Source organism: Bolinopsis microptera, chromosome 7 (genome assembly GCF_026151205.1).
Source record: "Bolinopsis microptera isolate Bmic1 chromosome 7, MBARI_Bmic_1.0, whole genome shotgun sequence".
In the NCBI taxonomy this organism is placed as follows: Eukaryota; Metazoa; Ctenophora; class Tentaculata; order Lobata; family Bolinopsidae; genus Bolinopsis; species Bolinopsis microptera.
Window position 1 is genome coordinate 2,110,279 of NC_087078.1, and position 20,941 is coordinate 2,131,219.

At 39.1% G+C, this 20,941-nt stretch overlaps 2 protein-coding genes across 2 annotated transcripts; both read right to left on the reverse strand.

Moving 5' to 3' along the window:
• Positions 1–13,294: 13,294 nt before the first annotated feature.
• Positions 13,295–15,821, reverse strand: LOC134818145 (uncharacterized). Its single transcript, XM_063827578.1, has 7 exons — positions 15,764–15,821; positions 15,388–15,447; positions 15,061–15,216; positions 14,658–14,758; positions 14,221–14,488; positions 13,817–13,968; positions 13,295–13,545 (listed from the first exon to the last, which is right to left on the reverse strand). The coding sequence occupies exons 2-7, from the start codon at positions 15,440–15,442 to the stop codon at positions 13,375–13,377; spliced, it is 903 nt and encodes a 300-aa protein (XP_063683648.1). The 5' UTR covers positions 15,443–15,447; positions 15,764–15,821; the 3' UTR covers positions 13,295–13,374.
• Positions 15,822–16,720: 899 nt separating this feature from the next.
• Positions 16,721–20,647, reverse strand: LOC134818623 (uncharacterized). Its single transcript, XM_063828262.1, has 4 exons — positions 20,564–20,647; positions 18,509–18,600; positions 17,684–17,820; positions 16,721–17,135 (listed from the first exon to the last, which is right to left on the reverse strand). The coding sequence occupies exons 2-4, from the start codon at positions 18,592–18,594 to the stop codon at positions 17,008–17,010; spliced, it is 351 nt and encodes a 116-aa protein (XP_063684332.1). The 5' UTR covers positions 18,595–18,600; positions 20,564–20,647; the 3' UTR covers positions 16,721–17,007.
• Positions 20,648–20,941: the final 294 nt, after the last annotated feature.

Sequence of the window (20,941 nt, forward strand, 5' to 3'; positions counted from 1 at the left end):
TTGAAACCAAGTTGGAGAAATATGTCTTCCAAACCCAAAGATTCGTCCAGAGTCCGACAGAAAGCAACAAACAGTACTGGAGAGCCCTCACGGAGAGTGTCTTCTCTGGAATCTGTCCGTGAAGATGACGAAACGAAAGAAAGAAAAACAATGCAGAGTAAATCAGTAGGAAGCAGACCAAAAGCAGTGCCAACAAATCTTTCTATGATCAAAGTCCAGGAGGAGAAAATCAATGTTGCAGATGTGAAAAATTTGAAGGATATAACCGCTCTAACAAGCAAGATACTCGGGGAAAACAAAAATGTGGTAGCAGTCGAGGGAAATTTGAAGAAAAAACTCATACTCTCCTACCTGCCCCCACCACCAGCTCCGGTCACTATTTTGAAGGAAACAAAGAAGAAGAAGAAGAAGAAGAAAAAGCGTGTTGAACTGAAGTCACGTGGTACAGTGACAGTTCCACCTCCCATTACAGTAGACTCAGGAACCTGGACACCCTCCCCCAGGACCCGCTCTCAGAGTGTTAGCACTAATTTGTGTTCCGCTGATGTAGGGGTGCAGGGTGAGGTGGTTAGGAGACGGGAGTTCAGTACGATGACTGAGGAGAGGAGGAAACAGGGTGTTACTGTGGGGGTGGGGACAGAGACTCCCGAGGGAGGAAGGGTGGAGAAGAGAGTTGTGACAGTGAACAGAGGAGTGCAAGGAGAACCGTTTATAGGAGACAAAGAGAAGGTGAGGAGAAGGATGGTGTCGGTTGGAGTGAGCTATAAACCCCCGACAGGGACAAAGTCTGTTGGAACAGAGATAACGAGGAGGACCAAAATGACAGAGACTGAGATAACCAAGGTGGAAGATAAAGGACACACAGCAGTTCCCTCCTCAACTCACTGCAGCACTAACACTAGGACGTTACAGATTTCAGATAGAGGAACAGTCACAGATACACAAATCTCCCACACCAAGCATCTTTCTACCTCAGATCTCAGGTCCTTCCGGGATGTGGGTACCATCTCCTCACGACCTCCTTCTGGGAGAGCAAGATCTACCAACACAGAGCTGAAAACGAAGCGTCACATGGCAGTGGGTACGAGCAAAACGTACCATAAAGACATGACACGGCTGGGAAATGAGATGGAGAAGATGAAGGGACAAAGAGTAGAGCTGGAGAAACTAACAAAACAGCTGATGGAAGACCGGGACTTGGCAGAGAGACGGCTCCTGAGCTTGAAACCCCAGAAGAAGGTAATGAAGCGGTACGTGGTTAACTGCGCGTGCTCTACCACACCCCCTCGCGGGAACCACCCCCGACACAGACAGTCCTCTCTCGTCCACTTGTCCTCCTCTTCTACCAGTCTAAGTTCTGACGGTTCTACTAGACCTAGGAGCAGAGTTCACAGTATGATTATATCAGAACCGGACAAAGAGGAGGGATGGAATGTTAGGGTTCTTACTCCGGCTAAATTATCGGACTTCAATAATCAGTATATCACAAGGGACAGTAACTTTTACTGATGTTCATGTTATTTCTTAAGAGATTTTCCCGATGAAGCGATTTGATTTAATAATGTTAGATTTGAACAATTTTTCCGCCGTATTAACCATTCAAATTTTCACATATTCATGTTGTAATTTTATTTTGATTAAAGTTTTAGTGGAATGGTAAAATGCTATAAAGAAATCTAAAACAAGAAAACACATCATATTTAAATTGGGCCTATAGGACTTTATTTATTTATTCGGCTACACTAATATAACTTCGGCCAAAACAAACAGATTTATCGATATCACTGCGTAAAATTCCATATAATAAACATGTTTTACTGTTACTTGTTACAGTTGACGATTTAAAGAATGTTGCTCTGCATAAAACCGTGACAAGTTCTGGTGGCGAGCTTGTTACAGAGGCTACTGATGGAAATCAAGACACTTGCTTCTCAACCAAGTATGCACTGGTCAAATTGTTTAAAACCCTTCGTGTCCTAACTATAAAAATAATTTGAACGTTTTAGCGTAATTAGACATATTAATTGATAGCATATTAATAAGGTAGCTACTAGCTGGAGACGATTTACACATGTATTTTGAAAGCTCCTGCTAAAACAAACTTTTCGTATCACTTATATGTTTTAAACAATTCCCCCTCCAGATAAGGCAGCACATTAAAAAGACGTTACAGATTTATGTTGTTTCGATGATGTTACAAATACAAGATAATACTCACGTATTTGACTGTACTACATATCAATATGAATAATAATTACGTCCAAGGTGTATTTAACGTAGTTACATAACGTCCATAAGTTATATTTTCACTTGGGTCACTTTATTTCCTCAGTGTTTAAATTAAACAAATCATAACTTTTAAGTATCTCAAATCACAGAGAATCAACGAACCCCTACTTCAAACTGGACCTGGGAAGAGCAACTAAGGTGCAAAGAGTTGAAATCATATCAACTGATCCCAAAAGCATTATTGGAAGCAAAGTTCACATCGGAAATAGAGGTCAGAATTATAACAATAAAATTATCTGCGATTATATTAAACAATTCTGACGGTATATGCGATCACGCACACACGTGCGGTCGTGCTAATTAAAGCGTTTCTCAGGATACCATATACTTTACCACTAGCTCCGACATGATCCCAATAATCTCGTGAGTTTTACAGGAGATTTTCTGGACAAAAGGATCGGAGTTATCCGAGAAGTGGAAGGAAACAAAGCATTGATAGATTTGGAAGAGAGTGTGGAAGGTTCCAGATTATTTTGGGAGTTCTACAGTGGAGGAAGTGTAAGAACTTTGACTGTTTGCGAGATAAGGGTCCTGGCAGGTGATGGGGATGAAGATGGTGAGAACTCTCTTTATTTAATATTCCTGGGAGTATACTGCTTTAATGATAGTCTTACAAGCGAACTTAAAGCTTACAACTTAAAACTCTAATAAAATTGATCTCAACGTCAATTGATCTAAACCACATTTATCAGAATTTGAAGAAACAAAACAAACTTTTCCACTATTTTCACTAAATATTCTCAGATACGGAGGAGTGTCCCCAGGGGACGGTGAAGTGTTCCGATAGAGTGTGTCGTCATGCACATATGTGCTAAGTACAACTGGACTATGTCGTTCAAGCGTTCCTCAGGGTATGACGTACACAATTTGTCGATTGAAGTTTAATAATCTCGCAGAAATAAAAATCCCTGGTTTTCTTTGTGCAAATAAACTTAAAGTAGTAGTTTAATATTGGATATCTAACCCAGGAATTTAGTACGACACGCATTTATAGGACATAGCATTTCTGCCGTTTTCTAACAAAAGTGCTTAAATAACATTTTGGAAATTTCGGGTTTTTTGGTCTAACTTTTGTTTTTGGGTCAAGAACTATCCCTGAGGACCATTGGATACATGCGCCGACCCCCCGAAACCCCCATTTTGACACGATAACAATAAAATATCTGGAGCCAGGCCATACGTTCATGTGCGCTGACTCGTTCCACCATAAAGTGGAACTTTTCATCAAACAGTGAGGAAGAGCTACATAATTATGACTTGAGGACTTTTGTGGTGCAGTGGAAAAGGTGGGTAGTGGTACTGCTTTTTCTATGGCCTGTTCGGATTTTCATTCTTGGCCTATAACTATAAGGTCATATGGGACAAGCTTAACCGCTGCAAAACAGAAAGACCACTGCTCGAGAAGGTGAAGGTTATCAGGTTTCAGCATGGCTCGGTCCAAATGGAGTGGAAATTAGAGCACAACGAGGTTTTCTTCCGTTCAGCTCCATTTCTGCAGCAGAAAGAAGAGAGATTGATCCGGATAGGTATAATCATAGCTTTCCCAAAAAATCAATCACGGGTAATAGCAGGCGCTAAAAAGAAAGGTATAGTTTAAAAACTTTGTAGACTTATGAGCCCCCGATTTTGTCGTCAAGTTTTAAATATAAATAGATATATTCTCGATGGTATTGCCTTAATTAACAGTATCTGGAGAGAAGATTTGTAGGATACAATACTTGAGTAGGAACAGTGTGCCTCGTGACGTGTAAAGCTGCACGACAATAGCTGGATAACGCAACATTGTTCACACACGTTTCGTGTACCTTCTTAGCTTATCAATTACCACAGTGAATGGGATATTGACTTTGAGTAGAGGAGTAGGGAATGTTAGGACATGATTGGATCTTGTGATATAAAGTAAGAATAGCTCATCGCAAGTAATACTCAACAAGCTAGTATATGTTTACTACAAGCTTACAGGAAAAATGTTTTATCCTTTTATTTTGTGCTCGATAGACTCGGCCTGGGTCAGCTGCCTTATAGAGCGAAATATATTTATTCATTTCTATAGCTCATCTTACATACCTCATATTCACGCTGTTTTCAATCTACCTTTTTGTTCGTATTGATTCGTGATCAAAGGAACAGTTTCAATATTCCGAATTATTACAACCTGTTCCTGACCATTTTTGTTCCTGACCATTTTTATGAGTGTTGTGCCTTATAACATGGTAATTGGTAAACACTAAGTTATCTGCTTACCTAGCTCATAGGCTTCCTCAAACCTGTACATCCGCTAGCTGAACGCTTTATTCAAGGAAATTTAAAATCAATTATGTTATAGTTTCTTGTTATCATCTATCTATCTAAGATCTAGCTCCGTAATATAAATTGTACGGATTTTTATTTGCCGATAACGATAAAGGTTTTATTTAAGTATTCCCTAATCGATACTTTTACTGCATTAAAAACATCAATCACAACCAAAGTTATGGATAGTCATAGCGTAAATTGTATTGTGAGCTAGTTATAACGTATCATAGTGCATGACAACGCGCGTTGCTAATCTGTTCTTGCTCGCACACGTGCAATCTCTTGATGTTTACCTTTGCTAAAAAGCTAAAATAACGCCATTATTCTAACGTTTATTTTACCTCACTTTCGAGTTCGACGTTAATTATAGAAAATCTAAAGCCTTAATCAAAATTCTAAGAATGCCATAGCCTATTCCTATCCTTTTTTTACAACTCTGCTGAAAAAAATGGCAAGGTTTTAACTCCAAATGCGAGCTGAAATTGGTCACGCCAGAGGGTCATTTTTAGGTCAATTTTTCGTTAAGCACTTTTCTAAGAAATTTAAACTAAAATTTGTGATTTTTAGGCACTTTTCGAGAAGTAAGGATGATGAAACCTTGTCATAAGTCTCAAAAGTCGACAAAGCACCTTACATACCACAAAAATGCCATAGCCTTTTCCTATCCTTTTTTTACAACTCTGCTGAAAAAAAAATGGCAAGGTTTTAACTCCATTTGCGAGTTGAAATTGGTCACGCCAGAGGGTCATTTTTAAGTCAATTTTCAGTTTTTTTTCTTCTATGTCCCCGTTGCCGGGGGGAATTCGTCAAGTTTAAAATATAATATAGATAATTCGCAAAACCTTGGCGTTTATGAAGAAAGCCTCATCTGAATTTCTAAAGAAAGAAACTTATTTTATATTATTATCCCGTACTTTCACCAATCGACTCTTCGTCAAAACAAGCGTCAAAATGCTGTTAGAATTCCGATTCGAAAAAAAAATTTTATAAGGAATTGCAACGTTTCATTCCCGCTCGTTAAGCACTTTTCTAAGAAATTCAAACTATAATTTGTGATTTTTAGGCACTTTCCGAGAAGTAAGGATGATGAAACCTTGTCATAAGTCTCAAAAGTCGACAAACCACCTTACAAACATAGTGGGTGCAGTTTAAATGTGGCAGCAGCTAGCCCAGAGCAATTACAGAATTGAAATCTTTAAAGTCAATTTGCACAAAATGAACCTTGTGTTACTTAAGCACTTTTGTCAGAAAACGACAGGACCATGTGTTGAGTCTACGGCGGCGCCCGGCCAATAGCCTCACACATTGTTTTGCCAGACTTGTGTAAGTATAACCGTGTAGTACTCAAGCGAACAACCATCCCCTGTTCGCTAGGGCCGTTACTGCAGAAAGCCTCACGTCTAGAACAATTGATCATTTGTCGCTCCTCATCCTAGAGCATCCTTGTCTCGTTACTTGTCACATGCGGACGATCTGATTTCTCTAGCAGAGGGGAATGATTTAGATATCATCTGGAACAGAACACACAAAACCATCAACACAATAGAAAAATGGTGCCAAACCAAAGATCTATGCATAAGCGCACTCAAAACACAAATAGTCATGTTTACCTGGAAGTGGAATAAAAAATGGACACTAAGACCTGTGGTGGTGGGTAACACCACTATAGGTCTATCCAAATCTGCCAAATTCCTAGGAGTGACCCTCGACAGCAAGCTCAATTTTAATGAACATATCACCAATACCACCAAAAAAGCTACGGCATCCCTTATGCAATGTAAAAGAGCTGTCGGCCCCACATGGGGTATGGAGCCCCAAAACATGCAAATGGATGTACACCGCTGTCATCAGATCTATTCTATCATACTGCTGTAGTATATGGATTAGGGCAATCCAAACAGACACCAACGCGAGGAAGTTCAAAAGAGTTCAGGCATTGGCATTAAGAATGATGTCTGGTGCCATGCCTATTGCCTAATACTCCCTTCATCGCACTGAACCACCTCACTAACACTTCAGAAATCATACTTTTCCTGAGAGACGAAGCAGCAAAGGGTACTGCCAGGCTTCAAGCCTATGGTAGCCTAACCCTCGAAACTATCGCCCCCAGAAAAGGTACCATCACAACTCACACCACTATCAACAAACAATCCATGGTAGACCTCAACATACCACCCAAAGCAGAGAGAGACCTATCTATACCAACCATGATGCTTGAACGGCGCTTCACGGTCACCACTCCTGAAGCTGACAACATTGAATATAGAGGCTCACTCCAAAACACCATCGACAACATACCCAGTGAAACCATCACAAAGCTACACAGACGGGTCACGCACAGACTCGGGTAGCGGGGCTGGTTATATTATCACCACTGATGTTGTGGAACACAACAAGAAAATTGAGAATAATCTTGTGCGAGGGTAGGGGCCCAGATGTCGTTTCTAACCCAAATAAACTTTAAGGAGGCTTCTCATCAGTAGCCGCACCTCCTTACTCGGTTTCTGAACTGGAATTCTATGGGCTTCTAGACGGCCAGACCGAGTATTACCATCCCATCCTTCTAGAGTTCATCACAAGTAGCACCCACCTTGAAGATCTTTGACACCTAGACACACCCCATTGGCGAACAAACTTTGGATATAATCTTACATGCTCCCGAAGGAATCCCTGGTTTATGGTCTTTCTCATCGTCACCAGCACTTTCACTAAAGTCACCAGCCCTTTCACTGGAGTCATCAGCCCAATCACTGAAGTGTACAGAAGTACAGTTGTGGAACACAAAAAGAAAATTGAGAATAATCTTGTGAGAGGGTAGGGACCCAGATGTCGTTTCTAACCCAAATAAACTTTAAGGAGGCTTCTCATCAGTAGCCGCACCTCCTTACTCGGTTTCTGAACTGGAATTCTATGGGCTTCCAGACGGCCAGACCGAGTATTACCATCCCATCCTTCTAGAGTTCATCACAAGTAGCACCCACCTTGAAGATCTTTGACACCCAGACACACCCCATTGGCGAACAAACTTCGGATATAATCTTACATGCTCCCGAAGGAATCCCTGGTTTATGGTCTTTCTCATCGTCACCAGCACTTTCACTAGAGTCACCAGCCCTTTCACTGGAGTCATCAGCCCAATCACTGAAGTGTACACTGACAACAACAACACTACACTAGACGAAATATCATTCAAGCTTCCCGATTATTGCACCGTTTATCAAACAGAACTCACTGCCATCATCGAAGCTTGTAAATATCTCTCAACTTATACCAACACACACATCATCATATGGTCAGACAGTCTCTCCTCTATTCAAGCTATATCCTCACCCTCAACGAGGAGTAGAACTAATAGAGACTGTTACGACACCCTCAATACACTCGGATCCACTATAAACACCTTAGAGATCAGATGGATAGCTGCACACATCGGATTGTGGGGTAATGAAAAAGCAGACGATCTGGCCAAAATTGGCACAACCAGTGAATCCACTTTGAATTGCCCAATTCCACAATCTTACCTCAAACGCCTGATCGACGACAAAGTCACCAAACTTAATCAAGAATCATGGATTACTGATGGTCCTAGGACCTAGACACACTAAACTGACACTTGGACACAAAAACATCAACATCATCAAAAATCTCAACACTACACTCAGTAACAACAGACAAAATTACAGAACTGCAGTGCACCTCATCACGGGACATTCATGTGGCCTTAACAAACACCTACATGATAAACTGATTAATATTAGACACGAGAACAAAGGATACACACAATCTACAAATGATAGTAAATAAATAGTCAATCAATACAGTCAATAAACAACTTGTCACAACTGAGTTTATCTAGATATTAGTCTGCTAGGGTCACACTGCTAACACTCTTTCTCACATACACAGCTGACTAACACAGAGATTAACTATTACTAATTATCAATGTAACACCAAATACTAATTATAAAATGGTTCACTACAACAAGACAGTTTCTTCTTCTTCTCCAAAGCTTAAACACCGCACACACAATTGTCCTACAATTGTCACTGGTCACACCGACCGTAACTATCTCTACACCGATAGTACACACTGAGAACAGTTCTTCAACACCGAACTTCTATCTTCTCCACTGACTATCTTTACACCGATAGTACAAACTGAGTCTCTCACAATTAACACATAGATACTAACACTCTGTGTCGTCAAACAGCATACAACAGGCGTGGCTAGCAGCTCCTAGATCAGCACTGGTACACCGTACAGCAACCACCAACGTCGGGTAGACTAGCAGCCTCCAAGATCACATCATTTTCCTAGAAGGGATTAAATTACGTTAGTATGGTATTTAATGAATAATGATGTACTTAATTATATAATATCATCATTAACACTACATACCATTCGCAAATTAGACACAAGTGCTTGTCCTTAATGTGGCGACGAAGAGGAGATTGTCTCACACTTTCTTGGATAGTGCCCGGCTATTGTCCAAATAAGAGGTCAATATTTCCGGGACTACTACCTCTCTGTCAATGACATATTCGACAACCAACACATCTCCACCATCGTCAACTTTGCTAACCACACTAAACGCTTAATGGTGCCAGAGGAGTTGGACCAGACTGGTGTAACATAGCGACTACTCAAACGTCGTCTTAGTTCGCCTCTCTCTTCCACACTTAACCACCCCTTAAGCGTTCATCTTTGACACACCCCACAACACTTACCATCATCCTTGATTACACATCTTGATTCCACCGGCATCCTCCCACAGGACTGCCATACCCCAGAGGTAGGCAAAGCATCCATATGCTATCCTCTTGTGGGCCAACCAGGCCCAGCCTCTCTTTTTTTAATTAAAAAAAAAGCCTCTCCCGACCCCATGACTCTGCCAGCTACAAGTCAAGTATCACGTGACTATGAGAATTGAGATAATAACTGTATCTCCTCATCATGATGCTGGATTATGAACTACGATAGAGTAGTAGTGTGTCAAAATGGAACAGCGAGTTTATTTCTGTAATTCAAATCAATATTTTTTTTACTGTTCCAAGATTTCTAGCCTGTAGAAGTCTGGGTATAATACTTTTGATTTAAGTCGCACAATACAATAATATTACTCCTCTGCATTTTCAATTTCAAGCCGTAAGATTGGTATATCCCAGTAGTCCGATGAGCGATTTGTTTTTTTGCTTATACTTCAGTGTGATTAGGACATCTAATGTAGCTCTGCAAATACATTATCTTTCGCCGCAAATTCGCCGCGATTATTTTCAGTTTGGCTTTCAAATAGTCGTTCAGGTCCAGCTTGAAAACGGGTTGGAAAAGTCACGTGACAGTCAAGTATATAGTGATTAATCGCCATCCAATTGCTGAAGGTGTCAGTGAAAGTGTGCTATGATTACTCCACAGCTATTAATCCACATAAGATATTTGGTTGGGGAGGCGGATTATCGTTGTGAAGTACTGTACTACTCACGAAGTACTGTACACGATCTTTTCAACCCACGAGTCAGAGAGCAAGCTCAACTGACGGCTCCCAGATGAAGTATGCACATGTAGGTGAATCAGTCTGATCAAGAAGTTGGTTGGGCTGTGATTGTATCGACCCTGAGTACCAAGCAAGCAGATATTTGAATTGACTAGATTTCCACTGGTCAGCGATTCGGAAAATCATGGGCCGGCATAGTGCCGGGGCGGGTATGATCCGCCAACCTCCGAGTTACATGCCTGGTGCTCTACCAATTGAGCTACCGGCCCTATTCAGCTCAGGAATTAATCCACAGGAATTAATCCACATATGTATACATACACTCTCTAAGCCACAAGAGATTCCACATCAAATATTGGTACACACTAATCACTATGTAAAGCTATGGCTCAATGGCTGTCTACTTCATATTAAGTAGATTTTCTTTACGTTAGTTCGGTTTGTTATCATTTATTTCTTTGCTTCGTGTAACAATATCTCCGCCAGGTTTAGGTATAACCCAACCTTGATCTGAGGATCTGATACCACGGCCATAAAGTAGAACACGGCATGAGTAACAAAAATGAGGGTTCATCTTCAAGCAGCATCATTAAAGAGGTAAACAGCGACATTGAAAAGATAAACAGTGACTATGAAGAAGAAAACAGCGTCATTGAAGAGGTGAACAACGACATTGAAAAGGTAAACAGCGACATTGAAGAGGAAAACAGCGACAATGAAGATGAAAACAGCGACAATGAAGAAGTGAACAACGACATTGAAAAGGTAAACAGCGACAATGAAGAGGAAAACAGCGACAATGAAGAGGAAACCAGCGACAATGAAGAAGTGAAAAACAACATTGAAAAGGTAAACAGCGACAATGAAGAGGAAAACAGCGACAATGAAGAGGAAACCAGCGACAATGAAGAGGTAAACAACGACATTGAAGAGTTCACCAGCAGATTTAAACATTTATTACACATCCCACCAACAGACGTAAGTAGCAGCGAAGATAAATTAGTTGCTCACCAAGGAACTAATTCGGACTTGGAGATCTCGTCATCGAGTAGTAAAAGTAGACAGTTAGAGACCAGCACTCCAGATGAAACCATGAGCTATGACGATATTAACGATGAAAGTAGAGATGAAGATGAAGAAAATAATGATATGAGAAATGCAACTTGTTACGTTTGCGGCAAATTTTGGAGACCAAATTCTACTCAAATCTCTTGTACTATTGCTAAATGCCCGAACGAAGCCCATCAAATGTGCGCCAAAATATCTCAAATTGATTATTTTGAAAAAGGAAGGGCCCGTTCGAAATGCTTTCCTTGTAAAGGCGAACCAATACCGACCCTTAAAAAAAGCAGCTGCCATGTGTGTTCGGAAACTATAGGGCAAAAAGTCAATCGAATGACGTGTAAAACATGCACGAATGAATGCCATTTCTCTTGCACAAAACTGCAGCGGAATCTTTACGAAGACTTGTACTGTAATAATGCTTGGGAGTGTAACACAGACGATTGTAAGAAAAGACCCCGTCCAGAATCTGGTACCATCCGGCAGCCCAATCTCAAATTTCTACAATGGAACGCAAACGGCATCAACACAAAAACTGTAGAACTTAGCGCGCTAATGAAGAAGAAAAATGTAAATATAGTTCTTATCCAAGAAACTAAGCTCACGGACAATTGTATAAAAACTCCAGAAATACGCGGATACAAAGTTGAAAGAAAGGATAGGCCCGGCAATAAAAATCAGGGCGGAGGACTGATTATGTACATAAAAGAAGATCTGAATTTCAAGATAAAAAAAGGCGATGAACTTGACAAAGGAAATGTAGAAACCCTCAGTGTCAGCATCCAGCAAAAGAACGGAAAATGGTTTGATATAACAAATGTTTACTACCCTGGGCCTAAATTTAAAAGTAATCGCTCTGACGAGGCAAATTGGTCTGACGAGGCAAATTGCTCTGACGAGGCAAATTGGTCTGACGAGGCAAATTGCTCTGACGAGGCAAATTGTTCTGACGAGGCAAATATCGATTGGATCCCTGCATCCAACAACTGCGTGATTGCTGGTGATTTTAATGCCCACAATAACCTATGGGACAAACAACCTGAAAACATCATGGGCGACAAAATTATTCAATTTATGAAAGATAAAGATATGGTTTGCTGCAATGACGGATCACCCACGTTCGTACATGGGTAAGTGAGCGCTAAGATAAAATGGCCATTGGGTTTTATTAGGACAAATGGACAAAAAATTACATTTCTGGTGAATGAGAAACTAAATCGTGCATGATTGTAATTTGTAAACGTTCATAATTTATAAATGCATGCTGTTCGATCCGTGTGAATTATAAAAGTATAAACAAAAGGTTAAATTTTACTTTTTTGAACAGATGTAAGTTTTGCAAAACCACATTGCAGCTAGTTGTTGCAATTTTTAATTACGGTTTTATTTTTATTTTTATTTTCTACAGGGAGAGGAGAAGGAGAAGCGCTACCACCGAGGGTAAAAGTTCCCCTGACATAACTTTGGTCTCCAAAACCCTTGAAGACTCATTCAAGTGGCAGACTGCTGAAAACATAGGTTCAGACCACCTACCTATCATATTTGAAATCACAGGAGATGAAAATGAAGTAGAACTTGATAGGAACTTATTTGAGGTTTAAGTCGATGAATAACTGGACATAACATTGTAGATTACATATGGGTAAAGAGACACAATTTATTTGCAGAATTTTATCGCAACTTAATCATTTTTATTGCGATAAAACAATAATTTCAGACTGATTTTTATTTTGTAAGATACTGACGGACGTTTTAAATTTCTAACCTAGAAAAATATGAACATATTTCTTAATTTTCATTATGTTAATTAATGGTAGTGAACCGCCAGTAAATATTATACGAATTTTCAATTATTATTCATCTGATAATTTACAAATAGAATAAACACTTTTTAATCGATGATAAGAAAATATTACAATTACAATAAATTGATTTAGTTTTTCAAAATAAAATTTCCGATACAATTGAAAAATATTTCTTTGTTTTAACCAATAAAAAGTTTCCTTTCGAGATCTTAGTGATGATATAAAATTACAACAATCAGCTCCTCAGTGGCGTAACGTTGCCTGGGGCCCTTCGTTACGACACTGGCTCTTCTTATAGTTTTAACTTGCCCAACAATAAATTAATTTAAATTCAATTATACCTTTAAGTGAAAGTCATCATCATGATTATGCATGCGTAATACTACCAAACGTGACGCTCGCGTTCAAAAGGTTCAACATATTTGCTCCGTTTAATTGAGCGAACAGAACATGAAAACAGCGATATCATAGTAGCCAGCCTCGCCCATGTTCAGCCCCTTCACCATGTCCCTCCACCAGGCCCAGTGGTCCGCACTGTCCAGCAGAACTGCGGCTGTTCCTTCGTCACCGTCAGTCATTACTTTTGCTACATCCTCCAGTATCTAAAATTGGGTTTGTTTTAGGAAAAAAAAATGTGAATTGCAGACGTTTAATTTGGAACTTTTAAATGTTCCCTGACACACGTACTGATGTGAATTTTAAAGCTTGCGCTAAAAACGAATCAGCTGCCAGATTGAAAATTTTCGGCTTTTTGTTTGACAACCCTTCCCCATCAATCGAGTAAAATAGACTTATAAAATTACGGCAGTCTACAAATTAATCAATTTAATGAATCGATAGTAATATGAATCAATTAATTAAATCGTCTGTTACCTCCAAATCACCGAGGTCGAAGTCCAGTTTACGGAAATCTGGGCGAGGAGTCCTCAGATAGTCAATATTGGAATTATCCCCCCAGCAAAAATCGTAGTCGTAGTCATACTCTTCATCCATACTTCGTTTAGCTCTTCCCTCTTTGGACAAATCTGGGAGTTTTAGTTCAGTATAAACACCAAATATTAATGTTCCATCGTACAACTCTGAAAGATTATTAATATAAGTAAATTTTAAATTTTCACTAAAAGTTTTTTTTTCTAAGTCTAATTTTTTTTTCCGTTTTTAAACTAGCATCTAATATTGATTCGGATAAAAAAGTGTTTAGTGCGTGCCAGTACGAAACACTTAAGTTTAGATAAGACTGTTACGAACCTAGCCAAAACACCTAAACCTATACTCACAACGAGCGGTAATAGTTTCATTTCCCGAAGTAATTCCAGGGTATCGTAGCTTGAAAGCAAGAAAATGAAGATAATTCAGCACATCGTTATTTTCAACGTCTGTCACACAAGCGCAAATATCTGACTGCGGGTCCAAAAGCCGCGCGATCATCTTGTAGCTCCGAGCGACACTATCCCACATCTCCGACATGTGAAGAACGTGGGTTAACTTCACTAAGATGTTTTGGTTCCTTGACCCCCAGCCGGTTCGGTTCATGTTCCGCATTACCTGGACAGAGTTATTAATTTTGTTAAAAATACAGTAGAGCTTTATCCAGGTTTACATATGAGAAATACTGATTTCAGTGATGTGATCCACGTAAATATAAAGTCGACCGATGACGGTGATTTCTTGTGTAATGTAACGGGGATTTTAGAAAAGCTAGCTACATTATTACCAAGTCAAAGCTCCTCATGCCAATTGTAGAGAAGTCCTCATCGTATCCTACCAGTGGGGCGTTAGGAACCACTCTCTTCTCAGCTCCCAGATCAAAGTTCACTGAAAATTAAATTGAAGCATTATATTAAGATTAAGACTTTCAATTTGAATAAAAACTAAGGTTATAATCTACTTATTGGTGATATTTCTATTGTAAGTTGTAACGTGCCCAACTATAGTAGCATGATCTGACGAAACTACCGGTAGTTAGTAGTTACCTAACTTAGTACATTTTTATTTGATCAATAATAATACAATAAGTAGGTTATACTTATAACTTGTAATAAAAGTATCAGCAATAATCTAAGATAACAATTTAATCAGAAAGCTGAGTTCCCACCTTCAAGCGTGCAACAACAAACCTGTTGGGATGCCGTTCTCCTCGGTAGCATCACTCTTGAAGTAATAACGGATGTCCTCCAAAGCCAGGGAGTGGATGGAGTGAGCTACCATAGGAGCAAAACCACTCGTTAACCCCGCATCTGACATGATCCTCGGACACTCATTTGGGGTGGGCACTGAAACATTAGTATTCTGTTATTCACGCGTCACGGCACGGTAACAGATAAGGTTATTATATAATATAAGTCACGATCAATATTTAATTACAATTTTTTATTGATTTTAGGACGTTCTTACAAATAGCATTCTGATCTGTAATTAAAATACATTCAACGTTTTTACATTACCTGCTGTGATTGCAGTGATAGCAACTAGGAGTGAGATGATACCGATCATTCTCATTCTGTCTGAAATATTGTAAGTGAATATTCACTAATAGACTCTACATTATAAATATAATATGTTAAGAACATAATGCTTCAGGTGTCTGAGATATGCATATTCATTTAAAGAGTTGTTTATTACTTTTAATGATATTTTAATATTAAATCCATATGAAAAAGTTTACTTTTAATGAAATCGACAAATTCCGTCAATACAACAAACATGGCCTTTCAAAATTGAATATAATCGCGTCTCAACAAAACATTTTATTTTTCTGAAAAAGAAAGCCACGTGAGAAACTGGCAAACAAATACGGTAATGAGGCAGATTTTATTTTACCTGCTGCACAGTGCACATAAATACATGGTTTCTAACGTGGTGATTGCGTGGCTTCGTTATATTCAAAATATGATTAACCACTTTAATTAGATTTTAATTAGATTCAGTGGGAAAGATAAAAACTTATACTAATCTCTTGGCAGTATCCTCGAAGCCTGACGCTAAAAATACTGGGAAATATCTCTTTTTGTTCGCAAGTGGTGCGATTTGGCTAATGACAAATCCCTCACAATCTACTCGAATTGTAATAGATAATTCTGTCTGGCAGCTGTGATTTGAAATTTAATTTTAAAATCCTAATTGGTTGACCAAATCTAGTTAGTGTTGCCAGTTACACTGCGACTGTTATACGAGTTAAATTGATTTCTTATCTAACCAGAAAACTTAATGAGCCCTCAAGTCGCCCTGAAGTCGCCCTGAAGTCACTCTGATGTGGCTCTGGTGCAGTCTTACTGCTTATGTGCTTATTAAAGTTGCACCGGGCACCCTAGTCCCTCAACCCACGAACTTTCGACTTTTGGTTAGGAAGCTACCCTTCACTTCATATATTATTGAAAACTTACATTGTCATGTCTAAATTCACGAGCAGAATTATAGAAAAGCCAAGGATTATATAGCCAAAGTTATTATTTTACTGTTACTTTTTTGCAACATTGAAATCATCCCCGGCTCCTTGTCGTATAGCCAGAACTTCACTGCGATAGAAAAAGCTAGGCGATTCTTGAAACAACCTGCCCGTCTTTGTGAAACTAACAAGCTTGAGATCCTTAGGCACATATTTTAAAATAATAATTCTCGAAGACCTCCTACTTTTAAGCCTTATCAACCTTTAAAGAAAATATATATGGTAGGGACTTTAGGACTGCTAGTTTTACACTGTATCCAGAAAATCCACATTTTAATAAATATGAAATTTTCACGAGTATGTCTACCGAATTTATAAATCAAACCAGGAAATAGTTATTCAAAATATTCATAAATCAAATTTCAAAAAAACATCAATTATTACTATTATAATTTTACATTTTGCAACACGGTTTGATAATAAACATTTCAATTATGGTTATCTCAAGAAAAATTATTTTAACTAGCAATTTTGTCGTCCACAAAGTACAAACTTGAATCACCGTACTTATTTAATATTTCAATCGAAATTTACACAGTCAGTTTATTCCCTAATCCTGAAAACTCAAAATCCTCGGAATCAAAGTCTCAAATCGGAGTTTTTAAAATTTTTAGTCCTTCTACCCGAACAGAGAGAGGGAGGTTCGTCCTCCAGGAGGTTGCATGATCTTGGTTGCAGGTTTCTTAGGAGGAGGAAGGGGATGCTCAATAACGGGGCTCTTCAGATCGTCCTCTGGTGCTTCCTGACCTGAATTGGTTACATGTGTGTTAATTTATAACTCCTGTGTTGTAATATTTATCTGAGAAATACTCTTTCTAGCCAGAAGGCTACTGTGTTATCCAGCTAGCTGACTCATTACACCACACAACAAATAGGTACAATGCCGACCGGCTATTAACCGGCTCATAGCCCTTTAACAGCCGGATTATAGCCACAACAATTCACAAGTAAGCGTCGGCTATTAGCCAGCTAATAGAGGGCTGTTAAAGGGCTGTAAGAGGGCTGTTAAGATTTTCCAAAGAGCTGACCGAGGTTAGTGGAAAGGGCTGTTAGATGGCTGTTAGAAATGCAATTAAAATAGGAAAGTAACAGCCCTCTAATAGCTATTTTGGGGGCACAAATACCTATCAGCCGGCTATAGCCAGCTAGCTGGTTAATAGCCGGTCGGCATTGTATATCCAATGTTACCACACATGGTTTCTGCTATGGCTTTTATAAACCGTTTCAAGCATATTTATAGAGTGATAAGTAATAATAGGTTTGTCTAGTATCTAATTGCCAGTTTAACAAAGAACCTGTGTATTGGTCAGTGATAGAGGACTTGTTTCTCTCGTATTGGCACTGGTTGACGGTTTCTTTTCTAACTGGAGCTGGTTCTGGGGGACCCCCGAACAAGTTGAGTTGGGTGTGACCTCCTGGAGGTGCACTTATCCTGTGAGAGTTAAAATTTCACAGTTTAGAGTTGCCTTATTTGGACGAACATTACGTAGACGGATATAATTTTGGGTGGAAATGATTAGGGACACAAAAACATGGTAGCTGGACTTACAATTGAGTCGGACATTATAACATAATGAGACGGGAGACCTCTAGTTTTACGTAATGTCTGACCAAATAAAGTTCGATAAGGTAGTTCATATTAGACAAAGGATAGTCTAGTGACTAGGTATCCGGACATGGATCTTGATAGACTTGACTACAGTTGTTTGTGCCACCCTTTGTGCCACCCTTATAGTTGTCCCTTTGTGCCACCCTTATAGTTGTTCCTTTGTGCCACCCTTATAGTTGTTCCTTTGTGCCACCCTTATAGTTGTTCCTTTGTGCCAACCTTATAGTTGTTCCTTTGTGCCACCCTTATAGTTGTCCCTTTGTGCCACCCTTATAGTTGTCCCTTTGTGCCACCCTAGAGTGCATTTCTAATATTGAATTTGAGCGTTGTGGGAAATAAGTTATCTTTCCTACGACCATAAAAAGCCGTCAATTTGAGAAGAATATATGACAATGTTCTATTCGGGAAAAAATTTGGGTCACCTCCAAACCAATAGACAAGTGTCTTATAACAACGAAGCCGAAATGAATATAAAAGGGGAAAAGTAACCATTTGTCTTGTTCGCACTTACTTTGTGTAAGAAGATTGTCTTTTACCAAATCCCTGAAAAGATTTTACCTCTGTTTGGCCGACCCGAATCTCTGGTCTGTCACACATTCTTAACTGAGAGTTACTATGGTTACTTAACTGAGAGTTACTATGGTTCTTAGTTGTAGTGAACGCTGAACTTAGTCGTACTGAACGTACGTTCCAATCATTTTGTAGTGAACGTTTGTGAACGTTAGTGAACGTTAGTCAATATTTTGATAATTTACAGTAAATAAACAATAATGAATAAAAATAAGTCACTAGTATAGCAAATAGTAATGAAATTATTGCTCCATAATTCGTGAATTGTTCATAAGACGCAAACTTGCGTTAACATAAATAAAGTCTCGCTGCTTGTCAACTGTGAGGCGGTTTCTTTTTTTGTTTATCACCCAGTCGTACAAGCTCCAATTCGTCTCACAGGGTGAGGCTGATGTCGATTGCGACAGCGCTTTCATTGCAAAACTCTGTAGTTCGGGTACCTCACAACCGAAGTTGCTCCACCAAGAGACTGGATCGTCAGAATCTTGGCTAAAACTTGAGGCAGCGTCAGTAGAGAATAAGCCTCTTTTCTCTCGGTAGAACGTGTACTGCGAAATTATCTTCTTCTTTGTTGCGCCGTCACACCACGTGTCCATGACATCTAGAAACTCCTTCCAGACATCCTGATTCGTGTGCTGATCATATCCCTGATAAGCCGGGTGAGCACAAAACCCTACTGAATGTAGGGGGGAATGGAGCTCGAGCCACCTTTTGTTGGCAACACTAACCATATCACTTTTATAATGGTTTCTATTGCGGAAAGCAAAATTTGCTAACTTTAAGGTGAACAGATAATATTTGTAATAAATTACACCGATGAAACCAACAGGAATCTTAAGACTATTGTCTGAAAATCTAAGCAAGACTATTATCGGCTCGAGAATTGAGCATAAATAGTCGACTTCTATCCAGAAATGGGGGTCAAACACTAAATCTTTAGCGCACTCAAACAAATTCTTGTAGCATTACTTTTATTGCTAACAGACTCAGTACGGGTTGGATCAATATTCAATATAAGTCTTAATCAAAGTATCCTTGGAACCCTTCAGTCTCTCTAACATAATAAACTGGGTGGCAAACCGAGTTTCCCCTGGTTTTAGCAAATTGACATGAGAATGGGTTCTTAACGTTTTTAGAATCATGTCGTGATTCTTCACATTTGTAACTATTTTGTTACAATTCGACAATGTCTCATTGGTCCAGCTCAACTTCCCGACATCCTCGGCAAGTAGATCGAACTGGTGGGTTACACAGCATGATCCTATGATGTGTTCATAATCAGCTCCGATTAAGCGTCGTAGAGATTTATTGACATTTGGATTGTCTGTTACAACGTGGCAAATCCTGTCGGCAAGTGGCAATGGAAACGCTAGTACTTTGCCGGATAATTGGGCTATGTCCGGCATTTTAATTTCATAATAGCAATTAACGTTCCTTATGTTCCGAACGTTAAAATCTTTTAGCGAACGCGTTCACAAACTATTTTTAGTGAACGTTCCGTACGTTCACTACAACTAAGCTATGGTTACTTAACTGAGAGTTACTATGGTTACTAGACACTAGTTGCTCATGGTTAACAGCATTTATTACAGTGATTTGTGAAGCTTACACAACTATTATGCATGAGGCTAGTTAGGAAAACCCATGGTTTTATAGCTACCATGTTTGATGGTTGTTACCGTGAATGTCAACACTACCTATACAGATAATAAACTTGCTTTGTAGTTTCTATAGTTACTATTTTATGAATATGGCTTTTATCACTATCTTGCCTGACAGTTTCGAGTTAAATTGGCTACAATTCGGAACCAAATCAGGTGTGTTTGTTAGCCGAACTAACTTGCAGTAATTAACCACAATTATTTTCGAAGAGGAGGTCCATCAACTCTAACCTTACACAAAGATCGAAATCTGATTAAATAGAACCGGGTAAAAATCGATGCAAACGATAAATAATAGCACTTCTTAACAAAGCAACAACATGTTAGTCACTGACATTGTTTAGAAATCGTCCTTAATCCCAGTCTGTGAGTGTACGGTATAGTAAATTGCCAAATTGCCAAATCAGTCACGGTGATCCCACCATTCGCCCACCAAACAAATAAGCTGACCTCAGAAAGCTTAAACACAACTAAACGTTTAGATTTATAAGACGGGAAGACTTAATAATAAATACTTGAAGGCCAGGTAGAACAAAGACTGACTTTAAACCAAAACAACATTATTCAACACGCCACGAGGAGAGAAACCAGCGTGTTGTCCAAGAAAGATTTGAAGATAATAACTCATTATCAAACAATCTTGCCTTGTCAGCGCTAAACTGTGTGACTAATGTTAATCTTAACGTGTTACTTCTAATCTTAACTACTGGGAT